At 28.8% G+C, this 16,900-nt stretch overlaps 2 protein-coding genes across 2 annotated transcripts; both read right to left on the reverse strand.

The window, feature by feature from the left end:
- Positions 1-611: 611 nt before the first annotated feature.
- On the reverse strand, positions 612-5,551 carry LOC118646839. Its single transcript, XM_036290634.1, has 5 exons — positions 5,044-5,551; positions 4,929-4,973; positions 3,922-4,066; positions 1,772-1,934; positions 612-664 (listed from the first exon to the last, which is right to left on the reverse strand). The coding sequence occupies exons 1-5, from the start codon at positions 5,196-5,198 to the stop codon at positions 612-614; spliced, it is 561 nt and encodes a 186-aa protein (XP_036146527.1). The 5' UTR covers positions 5,199-5,551.
- Positions 5,394-12,182, reverse strand: LOC118646840 (ATP-dependent DNA helicase pif1-like). Its single transcript, XM_036290642.1, has 3 exons — positions 10,976-12,182; positions 7,519-7,879; positions 5,394-5,502 (listed from the first exon to the last, which is right to left on the reverse strand). The coding sequence occupies exons 1-3, from the start codon at positions 12,090-12,092 to the stop codon at positions 5,394-5,396; spliced, it is 1,587 nt and encodes a 528-aa protein (XP_036146535.1). The 5' UTR covers positions 12,093-12,182.
- Between the last annotated feature and the right edge of the window lie 4,718 nt (positions 12,183-16,900).

Below are 16,900 nucleotides of genomic sequence, written 5' to 3' on the forward strand. Positions count from 1 at the left end.
TTGTATTGAGTATTTTATGTAGTTGGCAGCCCGTAATCACATATGTTATTGACTGTATTACTTTTTTTTTCTGTGTACGTAATGAAAATATAATATTATGCGCAAACATATTCCCAGATAGCCACAAATGTATGTATGAGCACAAATTGTTCTCATGTTGCTAATAAAGATGTTAGCATCTTGCTACGCATTTACGTCGTTCCTTGTGCTGTTATTTGCTAGCATTCGACACTAATCTTAAGTAATGCTTGCATAATGTTTGAAACGTGCAAAAAATTTTATTTCCGACATCGAATGCTAGCAAACAACAGCACAAGGGATGACATAAATGCGTAGCAAGATGCTAATATCTTTATTATATCTAGCTATCTGGGTTATAGCGCATGTAATCATTAAAATAATTACATTATTATTCTAATAATAATAATAAAACTATAAAAAACAATTCTAGTTTTTAATTTGACTTATTAATGGCACGAAGTATGATAATATTATATATGCTAGATGTTATAATGTAACTAAATCGCAAAAAATTTTTCTGAAGCTTTCTACAGCTTTTTTAAATTAATAAAATATATTTTTTAATATTCTCTTCAGATTTTTTTGATAAATCACATATTCATCATTTGATAAATCATAATCGTCATCAGAGGATTTTTTATACCTGTAAGCAAATTTGTATTAAAACATAATAGAACAAATATTAACAGAATAATTAATTTAATACAATACAATAGTTATTGCAGTTTATGCTTTATATTTTTCTCTTGATATTATATATTTTGTTATATCGTATTTGCAGTTTTAAATGTTAAAAAATATTTTGCTTCATATTAATTTATATTCGCATTTGTAACAATGAAAATGTACGTAGGCACATACGTATATATATGCTACTTTTGTTATATATATGCATTTATGCTTTATATCGTGTAATACGTTGCGTATTATATAATTAAGATTAATCCATTTTTATGTTTTAATATAAAAATATACGCAGAAGAGGCAGTTATTGAGTGTGACGCGACTAAAGAAATAACGCGACACTACTTCTAGCGCAGCACCTATAGCGCGAGATTACTATCTCGTTTTGCTAATAATTGAGAATGATGGAACCCATATGTTATTATATATGGGTGGATTCGGCTTTTAATGCTCTTTAATTTTTGTCCTTACAAAATTTTTAAAATGTTGAAAAAAAGGGGTGGGGGGTGGGATAAATTAAAAAATTTGAAATTTTTAAAAAATATAAATATACTGTTGTAAAGAGTATAAAATGCCATAAAACTTTCGTATAGAACATTTTTTCATAAACCTTATATTTTCAAAGATATTCGCAAAAAACGAAAAAATGCGTTATTTTCGAGGGGTGGTTTCAACCCCTAAATGTCGAGATACGCAGATAAAAAAAAATATGGGTCTAATATTTTCTTATGTTCTATAACATATCCGAAGCTCATTAAAATCGGTGAGGGACAGTTCTGTCCGTTCCCTTGTCAGTTCAGTGATAACCCACCAAACACCAAGTTACATGTAACGTACCTGTTAGTTGTAATTTCCCACTCAACAATGTAATTGTAATATAACACGTGTGTTATATTGCAATTATATTATTGAGTGGGAAATTACAACTAACAAGCACGTTACATGTAACTTTGTGTTTGCTGGGAATGGTTCGCACTCAGTTCGGTGATAATAGTGCGCATCACTGTAACGCAATCGTAACGAGACAACATAATAAACTCAAAAAATACTTTTAAAAATACATTACCATAAATCGCTTTGATGATACGTGCGTTGTACAAAGGTCGAGAACCTTCTTCACGGCCAAACCATGTGAATGACATTGACGTTTGATTTGCAATAACCTCCTTGAAGCATAGATTGATTGCTTCTTTAGCTGTGAATCCGCCAACGTATTGAAGATAATCCACCTAAACGTAAGAAAATATTAACGTATTCAATATATAAATTTATTTATTAACATATTCATTTACACATTTATGTTTAAAAACGAATAAATAAAACGGATATATTTAAAGATTCTTTGAACAAGCACGTGACATCTTTATTTAAATTTATTCTATTTCTATTTGTAGAGACTGTATTCATGAGCTTTTGGGGCACATGCCGCTTCTGGGTGATTCCCCAGTTTTGCTCAATTTGGGCAAAAAATCGAAATGGTATCTCTCGATGCTTAGATGAAGAAGTTATCAACCATCTACTGGTTGAATTTGGTTTTTGTAAAGAAGGTTCCGAAGTCAAGGCTTATGATGCTGAGTTGCTGTCAGCCTATGGTGAACTCTTGCATGCATTGAGCGATAAGTATGAGCATCGAGCTTTCAATCCGGCAATTACTGCTCTTCAAAAGTATCAAGATCAAGAGTATCAGCTGATATATTAGCTGAGAGTTTCGATGATGCTAAGGAGAAATACCAACGTTGGGTAAGTAAATAAAAATGCTATTTATTTCCCTTACGCGTTCAACTGGATGCTTTGTCCAGGTTAATCTATGAAGTAAATGTCAATGTCTTTTTTTGTCAAGACTTTCAATTCTCGTTATGTATACTTTTTAATAAACTCGAAAATAATAGAATTAAAATATAACAATTTTCTTTTTTATATATTCTAAATCTTTTTACCATTTCAAATTATATGTTTGTTTTCCTGTTTTTCTTTTTGAAAGTATTTATTATTTGCATGCACATATAGATGTGTAGATTTTGTATATTAAATGTACTTTTAGTTACGAACTTTTTGATCAGTTTTGATCATCATATGATCATATGAACAATTCTGTGTAAATACTTTTTTTCAAATTTATTTATTTATTAAATTTTTGTTCAAACTTATTTATATTGCCTTCGTGTAAACATGTAATCAAAAGTAAAAAAAAGAACATATTTTTATGATGTTAATGTTTTTAGATAAGGATATCATGTTCTGGCAGGTCACGGTAAATCATCTTGTCTTATTTGTTGGCCATTACGCGAGTTATTGAACGAGTGAACGACAACTTAGAAGAAGAGGATACAGCGAGACATCCAGGTGGATATGTTATATTAAAGGGTGGAATCGGGTCCATATATATAGAATTATATCAATGAAAATTATAGATAATAAATTTTTACGCTAATAGAAGAATTTGCCGATATTCTATATCCACATATTTTAAATATTTGAAACATAATGCTTGCGTGTACATACACAGCTTCCGTAAGAATCGATTAATAATTGTGTACTATGCAACGCTTTAATTAATGCGTATATTGAATTCATGCAAAATATTTTACATAATATGTTAGTCATGATATTTACCAAAAAGCATTTAGCATCAAAGGTGTAATTCTAAGTGACATTATTTTCGTTTTACTAGAATTGCACGATGTAAATAAGAATTTGGGCAGTCCAAAATGTGCATGCAAAATATAAATACAAATAATTGTTTCTCTTGATAGTATTATATCCTATTAGATTGCAATGTAAAAATGTATGCATACATATAATAAGACAAAGGAGACACATAAAAAAATGTTTATAAGTAAATATATGTGCATGTATACGTGTGCGTGTGTGTGTGTGTGTATTTCGTTTACTCGGTCTTGTGTATCACAAGTTAGTTGACCATCAATGTTACCAGTCAATTCATTAAATAATCCGCAATGAAATATAATATCGGGTGACAAGATACGAAACACAGTTTTTCAATGTATGTGTTAGATCCGTATTCAGAACGCGCTTTTATTGTAAAAATATGTATATTTTTTCTAAAATTCTAGTATAAATATCATAAACTATATGTTAAATACGTACATTTATTGATAAAAGCGCGTTTTGAATTCAAAGGTACTACAACACACACACACACACACACACACACACACACACACACACACACACACGTATATATATTCAACTTACAACTTCTTCATAAGTCTTGTCATCAACATTTTCAAATTCTTGTACATCCCTTTCTGTGGAAAGTGGTAAGATTTGTACTTTTGGGGTAACTCTGCGTCGATCTTGAATATATTTTAGAACGCGTTCAACATTATTATTTAATTTTCTGTAAACAATATAAATTGATTACATGTCTATACGTACATGAAAAGATTTATTACTACTACACATATTATAAAGAATGTAACAGTTTACTATATGAGTATAACTTTTAGAAAGCTGTTATTTTTTAGCCAATTTTACTTGATTAGTTCTTACAAAATTTAAAAAAGGTATTTAAAAAAGATAGAAGATTTTATTGGATGTTATTGATGATAATTGAGAATGCGATGACAATGATGAACATGAAAATGTTTTATAAGGTCGCAAAATCGAAAAATTACAAATTGTTTATGAACTTGTGCAGATTTATGTTTAGTAAACCATTCTTTTATTTTATAATTGTTATTTATACCAAAAATAATTTTTCGACAAGCTGTTCAAAACTTGTGATAATTAATCATGTGTGAAATTTTTCATAAAAAATGAGAATGAATAAAGAGATGGCTAGCATGATAAATTGTTACAACTTTTGGCTTAGCAAAAAATTATAAAATTTTAAACAATAAATAACAATTGAAAAATGAAAGAATACCAAAGATAATTTGGTGCATATATGTATGTATAATTTTTAATCTTTCTATTTTTTAGGCCTGAAAACACTTTTGACGATATTTACAATTATTATTAATAGTTTATTATTAAATAAAAATTTTTTTTTAATATTTCAAATTTCACAAGAATTGATCAAGTGAAAAATTAGCTACGAAAAATAGAAGCTTTCTAAAATTACTCATAGATTCAATATACACTGCCAGTATTGAAGATCCGCAGTTTATGTTATATTATAGATATATTATAAATTTTTAATAGTGATAATAAATTTTAGAACGTAGCCGTAGTTGACTTTACATGTATATAGGACTTACTTTAATTGGTTTTCAATTGCGTCCAGTCGGCGTTCTTGTATCCTCCTAAAAAATAAATATATATATTTGTGTATTACAATTATTTTATTTTACAATAATTATCATACATACTCACCAATGTTGCATATTATTTTCTGTCTGGTTTGAGTGCGATTGAGTCTGAAATTGAGGAACAGCATGTGTAGTATTAAATTCCCGTGTAAGTGTAGGCGTATATTCGGTATGGGATATGGGATATGGTGTGTGAATGGGGTATGGTGTATGAGACATATCTGTTTGTGTATAAGAAATATTTGAATGGTCAGTGGGTGTCGGTATGTATGTCTGAGATGATTGTACGTATAATTGTGGATGTATTTGTTGATTTTGATTGAGTATTTGTGCATCTTGTGAGTTAGTGTGATGTATTTCATTAATAGTAGAGTTATTATCTAAAACTTCACGTAAATCTCTTATATCTTCTTCTTATGATTTTTCTCTTTCATCAGCTATCCTTTTCCGTGGAGCTTCATCAGATGAAGTAGTCACATATCTAGATGGCTTAATTATAGGCCTTTTAGAACGATTCATTTTTCTACAATAAAATATATAAATATTATTAAAATAACTTCTTTTAACAAATTTTTTATAAAATATGTTCATATATTAGTTTCTTTTTTTGTACAATTTTTGTTTAATATAAAAAATATAATAATAAAACTAATTAAAAAGATAATAATCACATTGCTTCTTTTACAAAAAATATGAAGAAATGAAAAAATTGCCCATGTGCAATTATAAATATATATAATTGCACATGGGCAATTTTTTCATTTCTTCATATTTTTTGTAAAAGAAACAATGTAAGAATAATTTTTTAAATTAGTTTTTATCTTTTCAGCATGACTACTATTTCTTTATCTCAAACAGAAATTTTACAAAAAAAGAAACGATTATGAATAAATATAAATTATATGTTTTTGGCAATACTGCATATCATACAACAAATGTTTATTATTATAAAACAGGGTTGAATTAATATATTTTGAGTTAATATTTTTTTAAACTAAGTTAAGAGTTAAAGTTAATGGATTATATAGAATTAATTTAGTTAAGTTACATAAACAAAAAATTAACTCAGTTAAAGTTACGTTAAGATTAAGGTTAAATTAACGATATTTTCAGAACTTTATCTAATTAAATTAATTCAAGTTGAAGTAAAAGTTAATTTTGAGAAGCGTTATTTTTATTAAATAAAAAATGTAATTTATTTATATTACCAATTTATAGTTTGGAAAAAAGTTAACAAGTTAAAATTTGTTTCCCAAAAATAACTAGTTAAAAATTAAATCATTTGAAATTAACTAAATTAAGTTAAAGATTATTAATCTTTTAACTTTATTATTATTTTTTAAGTTTTAATTATTAGTTACCTGACCCTGTAAAATAATAATTTAAGAGATAATACAAAGAAGAATTAAAATATAAAAGACAAAATTAAAAAAGAATAAAAAATTATTGCGATTTTTTTATGGAACATATAATATATTAAAACAAAAAATAGAAAGCAGAAATAAAATTATTTGCGAGAATATTTTATTTAAAAAATAATTTTTATATTTTATCATTATGTATGATAGCAGCAATTATATATTCAGAAATTTGTAAATTTTCATTATTATTAGTACTTTCATTAATTAGAGTAGAATTCCAAAAAGGCATTTTATAGCATTTTTGACGAACTTCACTGACATGTGCAAAAAAAATATTATTATCTATTGTGGAACATTTAAAAATATGCAATGCTGAAGATAAAATACCAATATCATAAAATGTATTTACATCTAAAAATTTTTTTAATACTAAATAATGTAAATTATTAAACATAAAAATATTGACAACAATACAAATAGAACCATTACGTAGGATACAACAATTATCACGTATATCTAAACTGAGCAAGATTCCATTAAATATAATCTTACGATATTGATTACAATTAGGAGCAACATTACATGGAAGAGGACCTCTATTATGCCTCATTGATAATTGAATTGAAGAATTAGTGTTGTGATACTCAATTGCTGCATGTGCTTCTATTTCAGCGATTCTCTTTGAAATCTGTTGGAGAATAGAGCCAGGTTTTCTGCAATACTTTCTAAAAACAGTCATATTATTTTCGTACGGAAAAGCGGAAAATGAATCTAATGGTCCCAACTGTCGCACATCATTTGTAAGATGAAGAAGACCATGTATATTATAGGAATAAAATGTTGGACCGTAAAGTTTGCCACATCTATTGAGAAATTTGTGTAATGCAAGATCAGCAAAATTTAAATATATTTCTGATGGTGATGTTGAAACAAAAATTCTAATTGCTGCGTGCAGAAATAAAAAGTGTTTATATACTTCATGATCGAGAATACCATAAGTAACAACAGGACCCGTATATAAAAGAAATTGTCGAAACTCTGTAGCCTTATATTTTGTATATACATCAAGTGATCTTGGACGTCTTACAAAATCAGAAGGACAATATGTTGCAAGTATTTTCAAGCGTGTAGAAATGTGAGAAATAGATCTTGCAGATAATTTTGTTTGCCGTAAGTACTTTCCATGAATCCATGCAGATAATAATTTTTTGACAACTCCTAAACACACAAGATGCATGTACTCGAAAGGCACTTGAGAAACCATTCCTATAGGTAATTCTGTCAGTGGACTTTTGCCATCTTTATGGTGATCCTCATCTAAACCTGTTACGTATTCTTCATTAGTTCGCAAAGAATAATTATCACCACAAAAAATATAACGTCCTTCGTATATTACACCAGAAATTTTACATTTAGAGCATGGATGACCAGACATATGACCTCGATGATTGAAAATAAAAGCACGTGCTGGTGCATCAGCTATGAAGGATCTTAAATGTATTGGTAATTTTTTTCCATGAAAATTTATACCTCCATTAGCTAAAATATTTTTTATATTAGCAATAAATTTTTCAAAAAATTCATTTGGATCATTTGGTTTCGTAGTGCCTTTATATATTCCTACTACAATTGGTTTAGAATGCATGAGGTTTGCAATTCTACACTGGATTGGCCACATATGAATTGGCCACTACCTGATTTATCTAAATAACAACCGTCAGTATTAAAATCAATCTCTAATTTATTTGGAACAGATACTGTTGGAAAACGCATAAGCTCTTGGAAAATGCATCCTGCTACATCAAAATGAATGTATTCGCCTGGAGCAACTTTACATGTAACAACTTTATCTCGTGGAGTATCTACAAGTGTTCTTACATCTTTCGGTAAGTTTTGAAAACAAGAATGTGTTCGAAGAAGAGATAAAATACTATTACCTTGCACATGAGTAAAATTATTTTCTACAAAACAGGATGCTACTTTTTCCCGAAACGATGGCTCAGTCAAGGAAATATAAGTATTATTAAAAGATGAAACACTATCAGAAGATGAAACATTACCAGAAGATGAAACACTACCAGAAGATGAAACACTATCAGAAGACAAAGCATTATTAGAAGAACGAATATTAATATCAAGAAGAATGTTGTCATCTTTAACGTTTACAGAATATGCACTATTGCAAATACTATTGTCCACATTATTTGTAAAAGAATAATTTGTATGTAGCACGTCTAATGTATCTTGAGTATTAAAATTACGAGATTGTCTTAAAGTATTTTTTATATTGTCTTTACATTGCAAATTACTTTTTATTTCAGATTTAATTCTTCTTTATTGTCTCTCACTCAATTAATGCCACCGTTTTCGTGAAATGGAACGTTTCATACTTATCTTGTGTTATCTCTCGTTGTTATTTACTTATCTTGATAATGATTTTCCTTCAATAACACTGATGTTGCCAAAGATCCGTCCGGCTCACTCTCACTACACTAAATAATAAACCCGCGATGGCTGCGACTGTCGCTTAAAAATGCCGCTCGACGACGCTAACAGTTCGACCAATCAGAAGCTTGCAAAGCATGACTTAGCATATCTCCGCGAATCGGCAGATCGTTGTCAAGCATAACTAATTGGAGTTTGTTTTAAATAGTTACCACCACGTCGTAACCAGGAGAGGCGACACGGTAATCTTCGAACGCGATGCGCCCTCCCGAGCGGGTAACTCGTGTATCCACAATTCTGGTTGCGTTTCATGCTATCAATATGCACGGAAAAGTGTCGGTAACATAGAGTTATTGATTTTTCGATCGAGAAGATACAAGAGCAAGCGAGATGTTAATAAGAAAGAATGAGACAATAATAGAAGTAAGCGAGATGAGAACAGCACGCAGAAAACTCAAGAATCGAGTCGAGTCTTTTCTTTGCTATTACTCTCATCTAACTCGTTTCTATAACTTCTCACTCGCTCACGTAACGACTATGTTTTAAAAGACCGACACGTTTTTAAATTAATAAAGAATTAATTTTATGCTATTAATTTATTAATTTTATAATAAACTATTGTAGAAGAATTATTAATATATGTATATTTAAATTTTTTAATAAAATGTCATTATGTCATGGCAGAGCATGCTGCATTTCTGCTATGTTTCTGCTATCATAATGTGCTCTCAAATAAGTTTGATTTCTGCTGACATTCTGCTGTTACATTGTCACAGCAGGTTATGTGCAATCTTAATATGCATTCTGCTGACAGATTGTGCTAGCACACAATGGTTGAAATTTGCTATATTTATGCTAACAAACTCTGCTTAATTTTTGCTACATATTTGCCATTACATTATGACGCACACTGTGCTCGATTTTTGTTACGTTTTTGACGACATTAACTGAAATGGCATATTCTGCTAAAATATTAACAGCGTTCTGTTGATATAATACAAGGTCTGCAGATAAACAACGAGAGGGGAAGAAAGCTCTCCCTATTCATATTAACACATTTGGGCCCAACATGGCCAAGACCAATACGATGTATGAATTCCACTTTCCACACATTCCAACTTTACTACTACTCACTCACTCTTTTCGTACAACAAACGCTACACATACACTTTATTGCCCCAAAATGGCGCTCATGCGAAGACCTTCCTTTTCCTCTCGTTTACCTTTTCCTTCATCTACAGACCTTGATAATAGGTAGTCGCGTAAAACACAAAGCGTGAACATAATTAATTACTAAAATTTTTCAAATGCTCTTCTTCCATGTGATTCGGAATCGTTTGTAGTTACTTGTAATGCTTTACGTTCCGTTTGTAGTTTCACCGTTAAAAAGTTATAAACATTTGTTTAAACATCCAAAGCGTGAACACGGTTAATTACTAAAATTTTTTTAATACGCTTTTTCTATGTAATTCGGATTCGTTTGTAGTTGTTTGTAGTGCTTTTTATTTCGTTTGTAGTTTCACCGTTAAAAAGTTATAAACATTTGTTTAAACATCCAAAACGTGAACATTGTAAATTACTAAGATTTCTTAAATAAGCTTTTTCCATGTGATTCGGAATTGTTTGTAGTTGTTTGTAGTGCTTTTTATTTCGTTTGTAGTTTCACCATTAAAAAGTTATAAACATTTGTTTAAACATCCAAAGCGTGAACATTGTTAATTATTATGATTTCTTAAATGTCCTTTTTTAATGTTACTAGAACATTACATTTGACTATCCTTTTTCCAATACATTTTTAATATTATTATCTGGACATATAATTGTGTCAAAAACTATCTTTATATATATATATATATATATATATATATATATATATAAATTCCAAGAGAGAGAAATCATATATATATTTCTTTATATACATAATTTTTAATTTGTTTGTTATCGCGTTGGCCAAGATAAATTTTTAATGCTTGCCAAGAACGTACTCGTGAAAAAGCCACATAAAGTTGTCCATGATTAAAAACATCTTTGCGAAGATCTATTCCAACTCTATCAAATGTTTGTCTCTGTGACTTGTTAATTGTCATAGCAAAAGCTAATTTTATTGGATTTTTTTAAAAGTAAAAGGATATACATTTTCGCAATATAGTGTTATACGATTTAAAAACACAATATCTCCTACCTTATCACCTGTTAAAATTTTACATTTCAATAAATGATCAGCAAGTTCTATAATCATTAATCTAGTGCCGTTGCAAAGACCTTCATTGATACTTAGATTTCTAATTAACATAATAATAGAATTTGGTCTTAAACGTAATTCATAAGGTGGAAGAGATGACGGAGACAAAGTATTTAAATATTCTGGTAGTAAGGCTTCACCAATGTTACCATTATCACCACAGTTTTCAGTACTATCTATACTTGTATAAATTCGTTCTTCAAACGTATCTAATAATTCGACTACTCGTTTATTAATTTCATCTACATCGGCATTTCTTGCAGAAAGTATTGCACATTTCGCCATTTTATTAAATTCTTTATTTCGTATCAAATCACCATATATATCTTGTATAATATCGGCATTAATAGGTGCGATACAACAATCAGGAAGTTGTATATTATTGTTAGAATCATTTAATATACCGTCTCCTATATCCAATAGAAACTTTGCAAATTCTGTTTCCTCTGGAAGAACACGCATGTTTTTTGTTAAAGAAAAATTTATAAAGTGTTTGCAAGTAGAACTAAATTTGATTGAAAGATTTACAATTTCACTTCGATTACCATGTACTTTAATAGGGAGAAGTTGTCTGAAATCACCACCTAACACAATAATTTTTCCACCAAAAGGTAAATCATTATTCATGATATCACGCAACGTTCGATCCATAATCTCTAGAGCATATCTTGGTGCCATTGGCGCTTCATCCCAAATAAAAATATCTATTTCTTTTAAATAATGCGCTTCCTTGGATTGGATTTTAATGTTAGATGATGAATCAGCAAATAATGGAACTGGTAATCCAAATGTTTTATGAACTGTTTTTCCTACTGGCAATAATGTCGCTGCAATGCCCGTAAAAGCCATTGTACATATATGTTTATTTTGAATTTTGGTTAAATAATAGATAGTTGTGTATATAAACGTTTTACCTGAACCACCTGGACCATCGATATAAATACAATTGTTATTGTGATTATTAGTATCTAATCTGTTTAATACAAGATCTACTATTTCTTTCTGCTCATCATTTAATTGCTCATATTGTCTGGTACCAACTTCCATAGTTTCTTCAAGTGTCATATAATCAATTTCTTCATCATTTTCTATTACTCTGTGTTAATGATAACGCACAGTGATAAACACTCTTTAATAAGAAAGAAATTGAGACCTTTGATTTGATGACATAGTGATTTATCAAGCCACTATGGAGAGTGTAACTCACGGCATGTAATGATCATAGATTTTTTTTGTAATTTTAGTAATAAACTATTTTTTAAACAGTAAAATTCTTTCTTATTTACAATATATACTAATTATTATAATTTTCCGAGCACAAAAATTGGAAAAATTAAATATATTTCGTAATATCATGTTTATGGGTGCTTTCGTTTTGATACTTATAATACTTCAAGCATTATTCTATTCTTGTCAATTATTAAATATTATACACGAACAAATAATGCTTATCAGCACTATAAACGCAACTTTTGATTTTTTCGGCAAATTAGAACAACCCAAGTAGAACAGCCATAATATCATCATTAGAGTAACTTTATTTATACTACTTACAAACAAAATTAAATAAATTCGTAAACTTTTTAAAACTAAATTAAATTGGTATATTAAATTAATTTAGGTCTATTACACACACTCACTCATTGAATATTAAATTAAAAAGTAATATCTAAAGTTAGATAAAATAATTGTAATATATGGAGAATTAAATAAATTAACACAGTTGTATTGATAGTTATATTTTAAGATTCTCAAAAGCACATGTGACATAATAGCAATCTGTCCTTAACTTTAATATGTTCATCTCCATGTGCGCGATCTACTGCAGCATGCAGCCGAACAGTGCAGTCGACCAGATTGAACTTGTTTTTTTTTTGTTTAGACGCGTTTCAGTGCCTGATCAAAAAGAGCCAATTTAGTATGGCGAGGAAAATTTTGAAGAAACGCAAAGCGGAACGCGTTGATGCCGAGTAACTCGAGGCGGCAAGGATGCTGAAGCATCTATGAGCATTATTGTTATTGTTATTCCATGATTTAAACGTGGGAAGCGAATACCTTTACGCTTTGGCGAACACCCACAAGGATTCTCCCTTTTCACAACATAATCGTTCCTCGGTTTTATTATCCCTCAGTTTTACCGTTCCTTACATCGCTTATATATTAAAATTAAATGTAAATAATTTATGATAAATCAAAATTTTAATAAATAAAATTGCATTAGTACATATTAACATTTATGATGTAATAATTAAATTTCAATAATTAATATTGAACTGATTACTTAATTTTTGAACTAATATAATACTTAAAATGAAATAAACGTTTTTTTTTCTTTTTTGTAACTTTATACTAATTTACAGTACAATTACAAAGAACAGATAAATTATTAAATTATCATTACTTTTAAGACATCCAACATTCGATACTATTTTAAATTTGTTTTTAAAATTTGTCATTTCTCTTTGATTGATTATAAATGATAAAATTTATCTTTAATGAGAATAAAAAACACGTAAAAAAAAGTGTAAAAGTGAAAGAATTGTAAGAATATTTTATAATAAGAAAAGAAAGAAAATTAAATGTAAAACTCTTACATTATGTGCTGTTATACTACGTTAAGAGTTATTTTATTTATTATTATATATGAAGTAAGTACAGCAAATAAATCGATCAAATAATTCGAAATTCATTTATTAGAAAAATAAACAATTTTCATTTGTTATTTAAATTAGTATACAACACGATAAAACGACGGAATATATTAACGATAACACGAAGGAACAATATTAAATTAAAATATTAAATTAGATAATTAAATTAGATAATTAGAAAATTAAAAAAAGAAGTGTTTGAGAAAGAAATAGAAGGAAAAATAAGAAAAAAAATTTGGACAGAAAAAATAAGTAAATGTCATTACATACTTACTTTTAATTTTTAATTATTTCAATCTCTCTCTCTCTCTCTCTCTCTCTCTCTCTCTCTCTCTCTCTCTCTCTCTCTCTCTCTCTCTCTTGCTCTCTCGTTCACTCTCGCTCTCTCTATCTATCTCTCTATCTCTCTCTCTCTCTCTCTCTCTCTCTCTCTCTCTCTCTCTCTCTCTCTCTCTCTCTCTCTCTCTCTCTCTCTCTCTCTCTCTCTCTCGCTCTCTCTCCTCTCTCTCTCTCTCTCTCTCTCTCTCTCTCTCTCTCTCTCTCTCTCGCTCTTTCGTTCTCTCTCGCTCTCTCTCGCTCTATCTAACTCTCTCTTAATCTTTTTCGCTCTCTCGCTCTCTCGCTCTTACGCTCTCTCGTTCACGCTCTCTCTCGCTCTTTCGCTCACTCGCTCTCTCTCGCTCTCTCTCGCTCTCTTTTGCTCTCTCTCGCTTTCTCTCGCTCTCTCTCGCTCTTTCGCTCTCTTAAAAAAAAAAATTTATTTATATAAATTTAGAAATTATCACACAAACTTGAATCTATGTTATACATTTTTTTAATAGTTATAACAATATAATACATGTTTTTTATATGTATATAAATATATATTAGAATTTAAATTTATGCATTTATAATACTTTTTAATTATGACAGAAAAAAAAGTAAGAAGAGAAAGAAAAAAAGAAAGAGAGAAAGAGAGAAAGAAAAAAAAAAGAGATAAAAGAAAAGACAGAAGAATTCAAGTAAGTAATGTACATGTGTGTGTGGGTGCGTGCGTGTGTGTTTGTGTGGGTTGTGTGTTGTGTTAATTTTGTTGCTCATTGTAATAAGAAACACGCCCCTCTACCACTTCGAGTAAAAGAGCTACCGGCATTAGTAACGCTTTTTCTCTGTTTACCGCATTATCGCTAATTATTGTGTGACGCAAGAATTCGCGCCTGGCACCTAAAATATAGAGTATTGTGAAGATACCGTTTACGCAAGTTACCGATATCGTTGAGAGAGCAATCTCGAGCGATATATTGGGGATACCATTTACGCAAGATACCGTTATCGTATCGAGAGCATTCTCGAGCGATATATTGAAGATACCGTCCCGCGAGTTACCGATATCATTAGGGGAACTTTTTAAGTTCCATCTGGGGGATACCGTTTTTCCTGAGCTTCCGATTTTAGTTGAGAAAGCGTTACTCGTTACTATCAATAAAAATTACCATTTAATTGGGCGTAGCCCCCTCGGACCTGGTGGTTCCCGAGGGAAAGCAACGTCGCAATATGCACCTGAAATTACAGTTACTTATCGATTACACGTATGTTTTCATCTTAACAAATTGATTTTAAATTTATTATTCATTCATATTAAGCAATAATTTTTTATTTATATTCTAAAAATTAAATTATCCAACATAAACTTTTATGCTTCTCTTAATTGTAATCTTATTATATTTCTTTATCTCCCTTAAAAAAATTTTTATTTATATAAATTTATAAGTTATCAAATACAAACTTGATTCTGTTATGCATTTTTTATAGTCGTAATAATATAATGCATGTTGTGTGTGCGTGCGTTTATATGTGCTCTTTAAATTTTTTGGAGTGAACTATTTTTAGTTTGGCTTAATCGCGCTGCAAGTGGTCTTTATATGAAAAATTTAGTTTAAAAATCTTAATTTAGAATAAGGTTTATAATTCTTAATCCTGTTTCTTCATAATCTTCTTTTCTTGTATCAAAAAGAGAATTGTTATATTTTAATTCTTTAATAAAAAAAAAAATTATTTAACAAATATCTTTAATGAGACAAAAACGTAAAATATATATTACATTAAAAAGTACTCATTGCAATTTAAAGGAAAATTAAAGAAATATAAAAAATTGGAGAAAATGCAAAATTATATGGAAGAATCTAATAAAAGTGAAAAATATGAATTCATAAATACAAATGATTTATTAACCAGTAATGACATAATCGATTCAATAAAATTATATGATTTAACAATGTAAGTATTTTATAAAATACTACAAAATTATAATACTAACAATTATAACATTATGTTACTATAATAATATACGAGGAGGTCTCGTTTGCCTACATTCCCAGTTGCCTACATTCCGATTGCCTACAGCTAATTATCTATTTATACAAAAACTTTATTATTATATAATTCTAAAAACCTTATTATTTGTATTTCAATGTTTGAATATAATTTTTGATTATTCTTATTACATTCATAAATTTTATAGAGAAATTATTGGATATGTTGATGGGATAGAATCGCCCCGTTATGTTGGTACTAACCAACAATATAAAATATTTAAATTTTATTTAAATAATGGTAACGGTCGACGTATACAAGTAGTTGTGTGGAACGATGATATCGACAACATAGAACATAAAATAAAAACAAATAATGTAAACTTTTTTAATAATTATAACAAATACATAATCTTATTAATTAAATTATAACAATAATAAAAATAGTAACAACAATAATAACAATAATAGTAACAATAATTTTATTTTGAAATGATTAAAATATATTTGAAATAATACAATTACATACTCATATATAAAGTTTGAATTTTTTAAGTTTGAAATACATTACGTATATACGTTCTTAGATAATACATTTAGATGGTGTACAAGCCAAAGCACCAAAAATGGCTCAGTCATAATAACGGAAATGTTCCGTATGAATTACACGTTAGAAAAAGTACTGTGATAAATACTTTGGGAAGGTATGAACTTTCAAATATGCAAAACGTGACAGCAGAACCTATACAGTTGTGTGACGTTTTAAGTAATTCCAAAGAACGTATGAGTATGTGTTAATTTATAATTCATAATATTGTTTTCTTTACAATATTATTTTATATATAAGATAGAAAAAAATTAATAAACTAATTATTTAAATTAATTTTTTTAGTAAATTTCGTAAAAAATAAATTTTAATAAATTTAATTTT

The sequence above is a fragment of the Monomorium pharaonis genome, chromosome 1 (genome assembly GCF_013373865.1).
Source record: "Monomorium pharaonis isolate MP-MQ-018 chromosome 1, ASM1337386v2, whole genome shotgun sequence".
Lineage (NCBI taxonomy): Eukaryota > Metazoa > Arthropoda > Insecta > Hymenoptera > Formicidae > Monomorium > Monomorium pharaonis.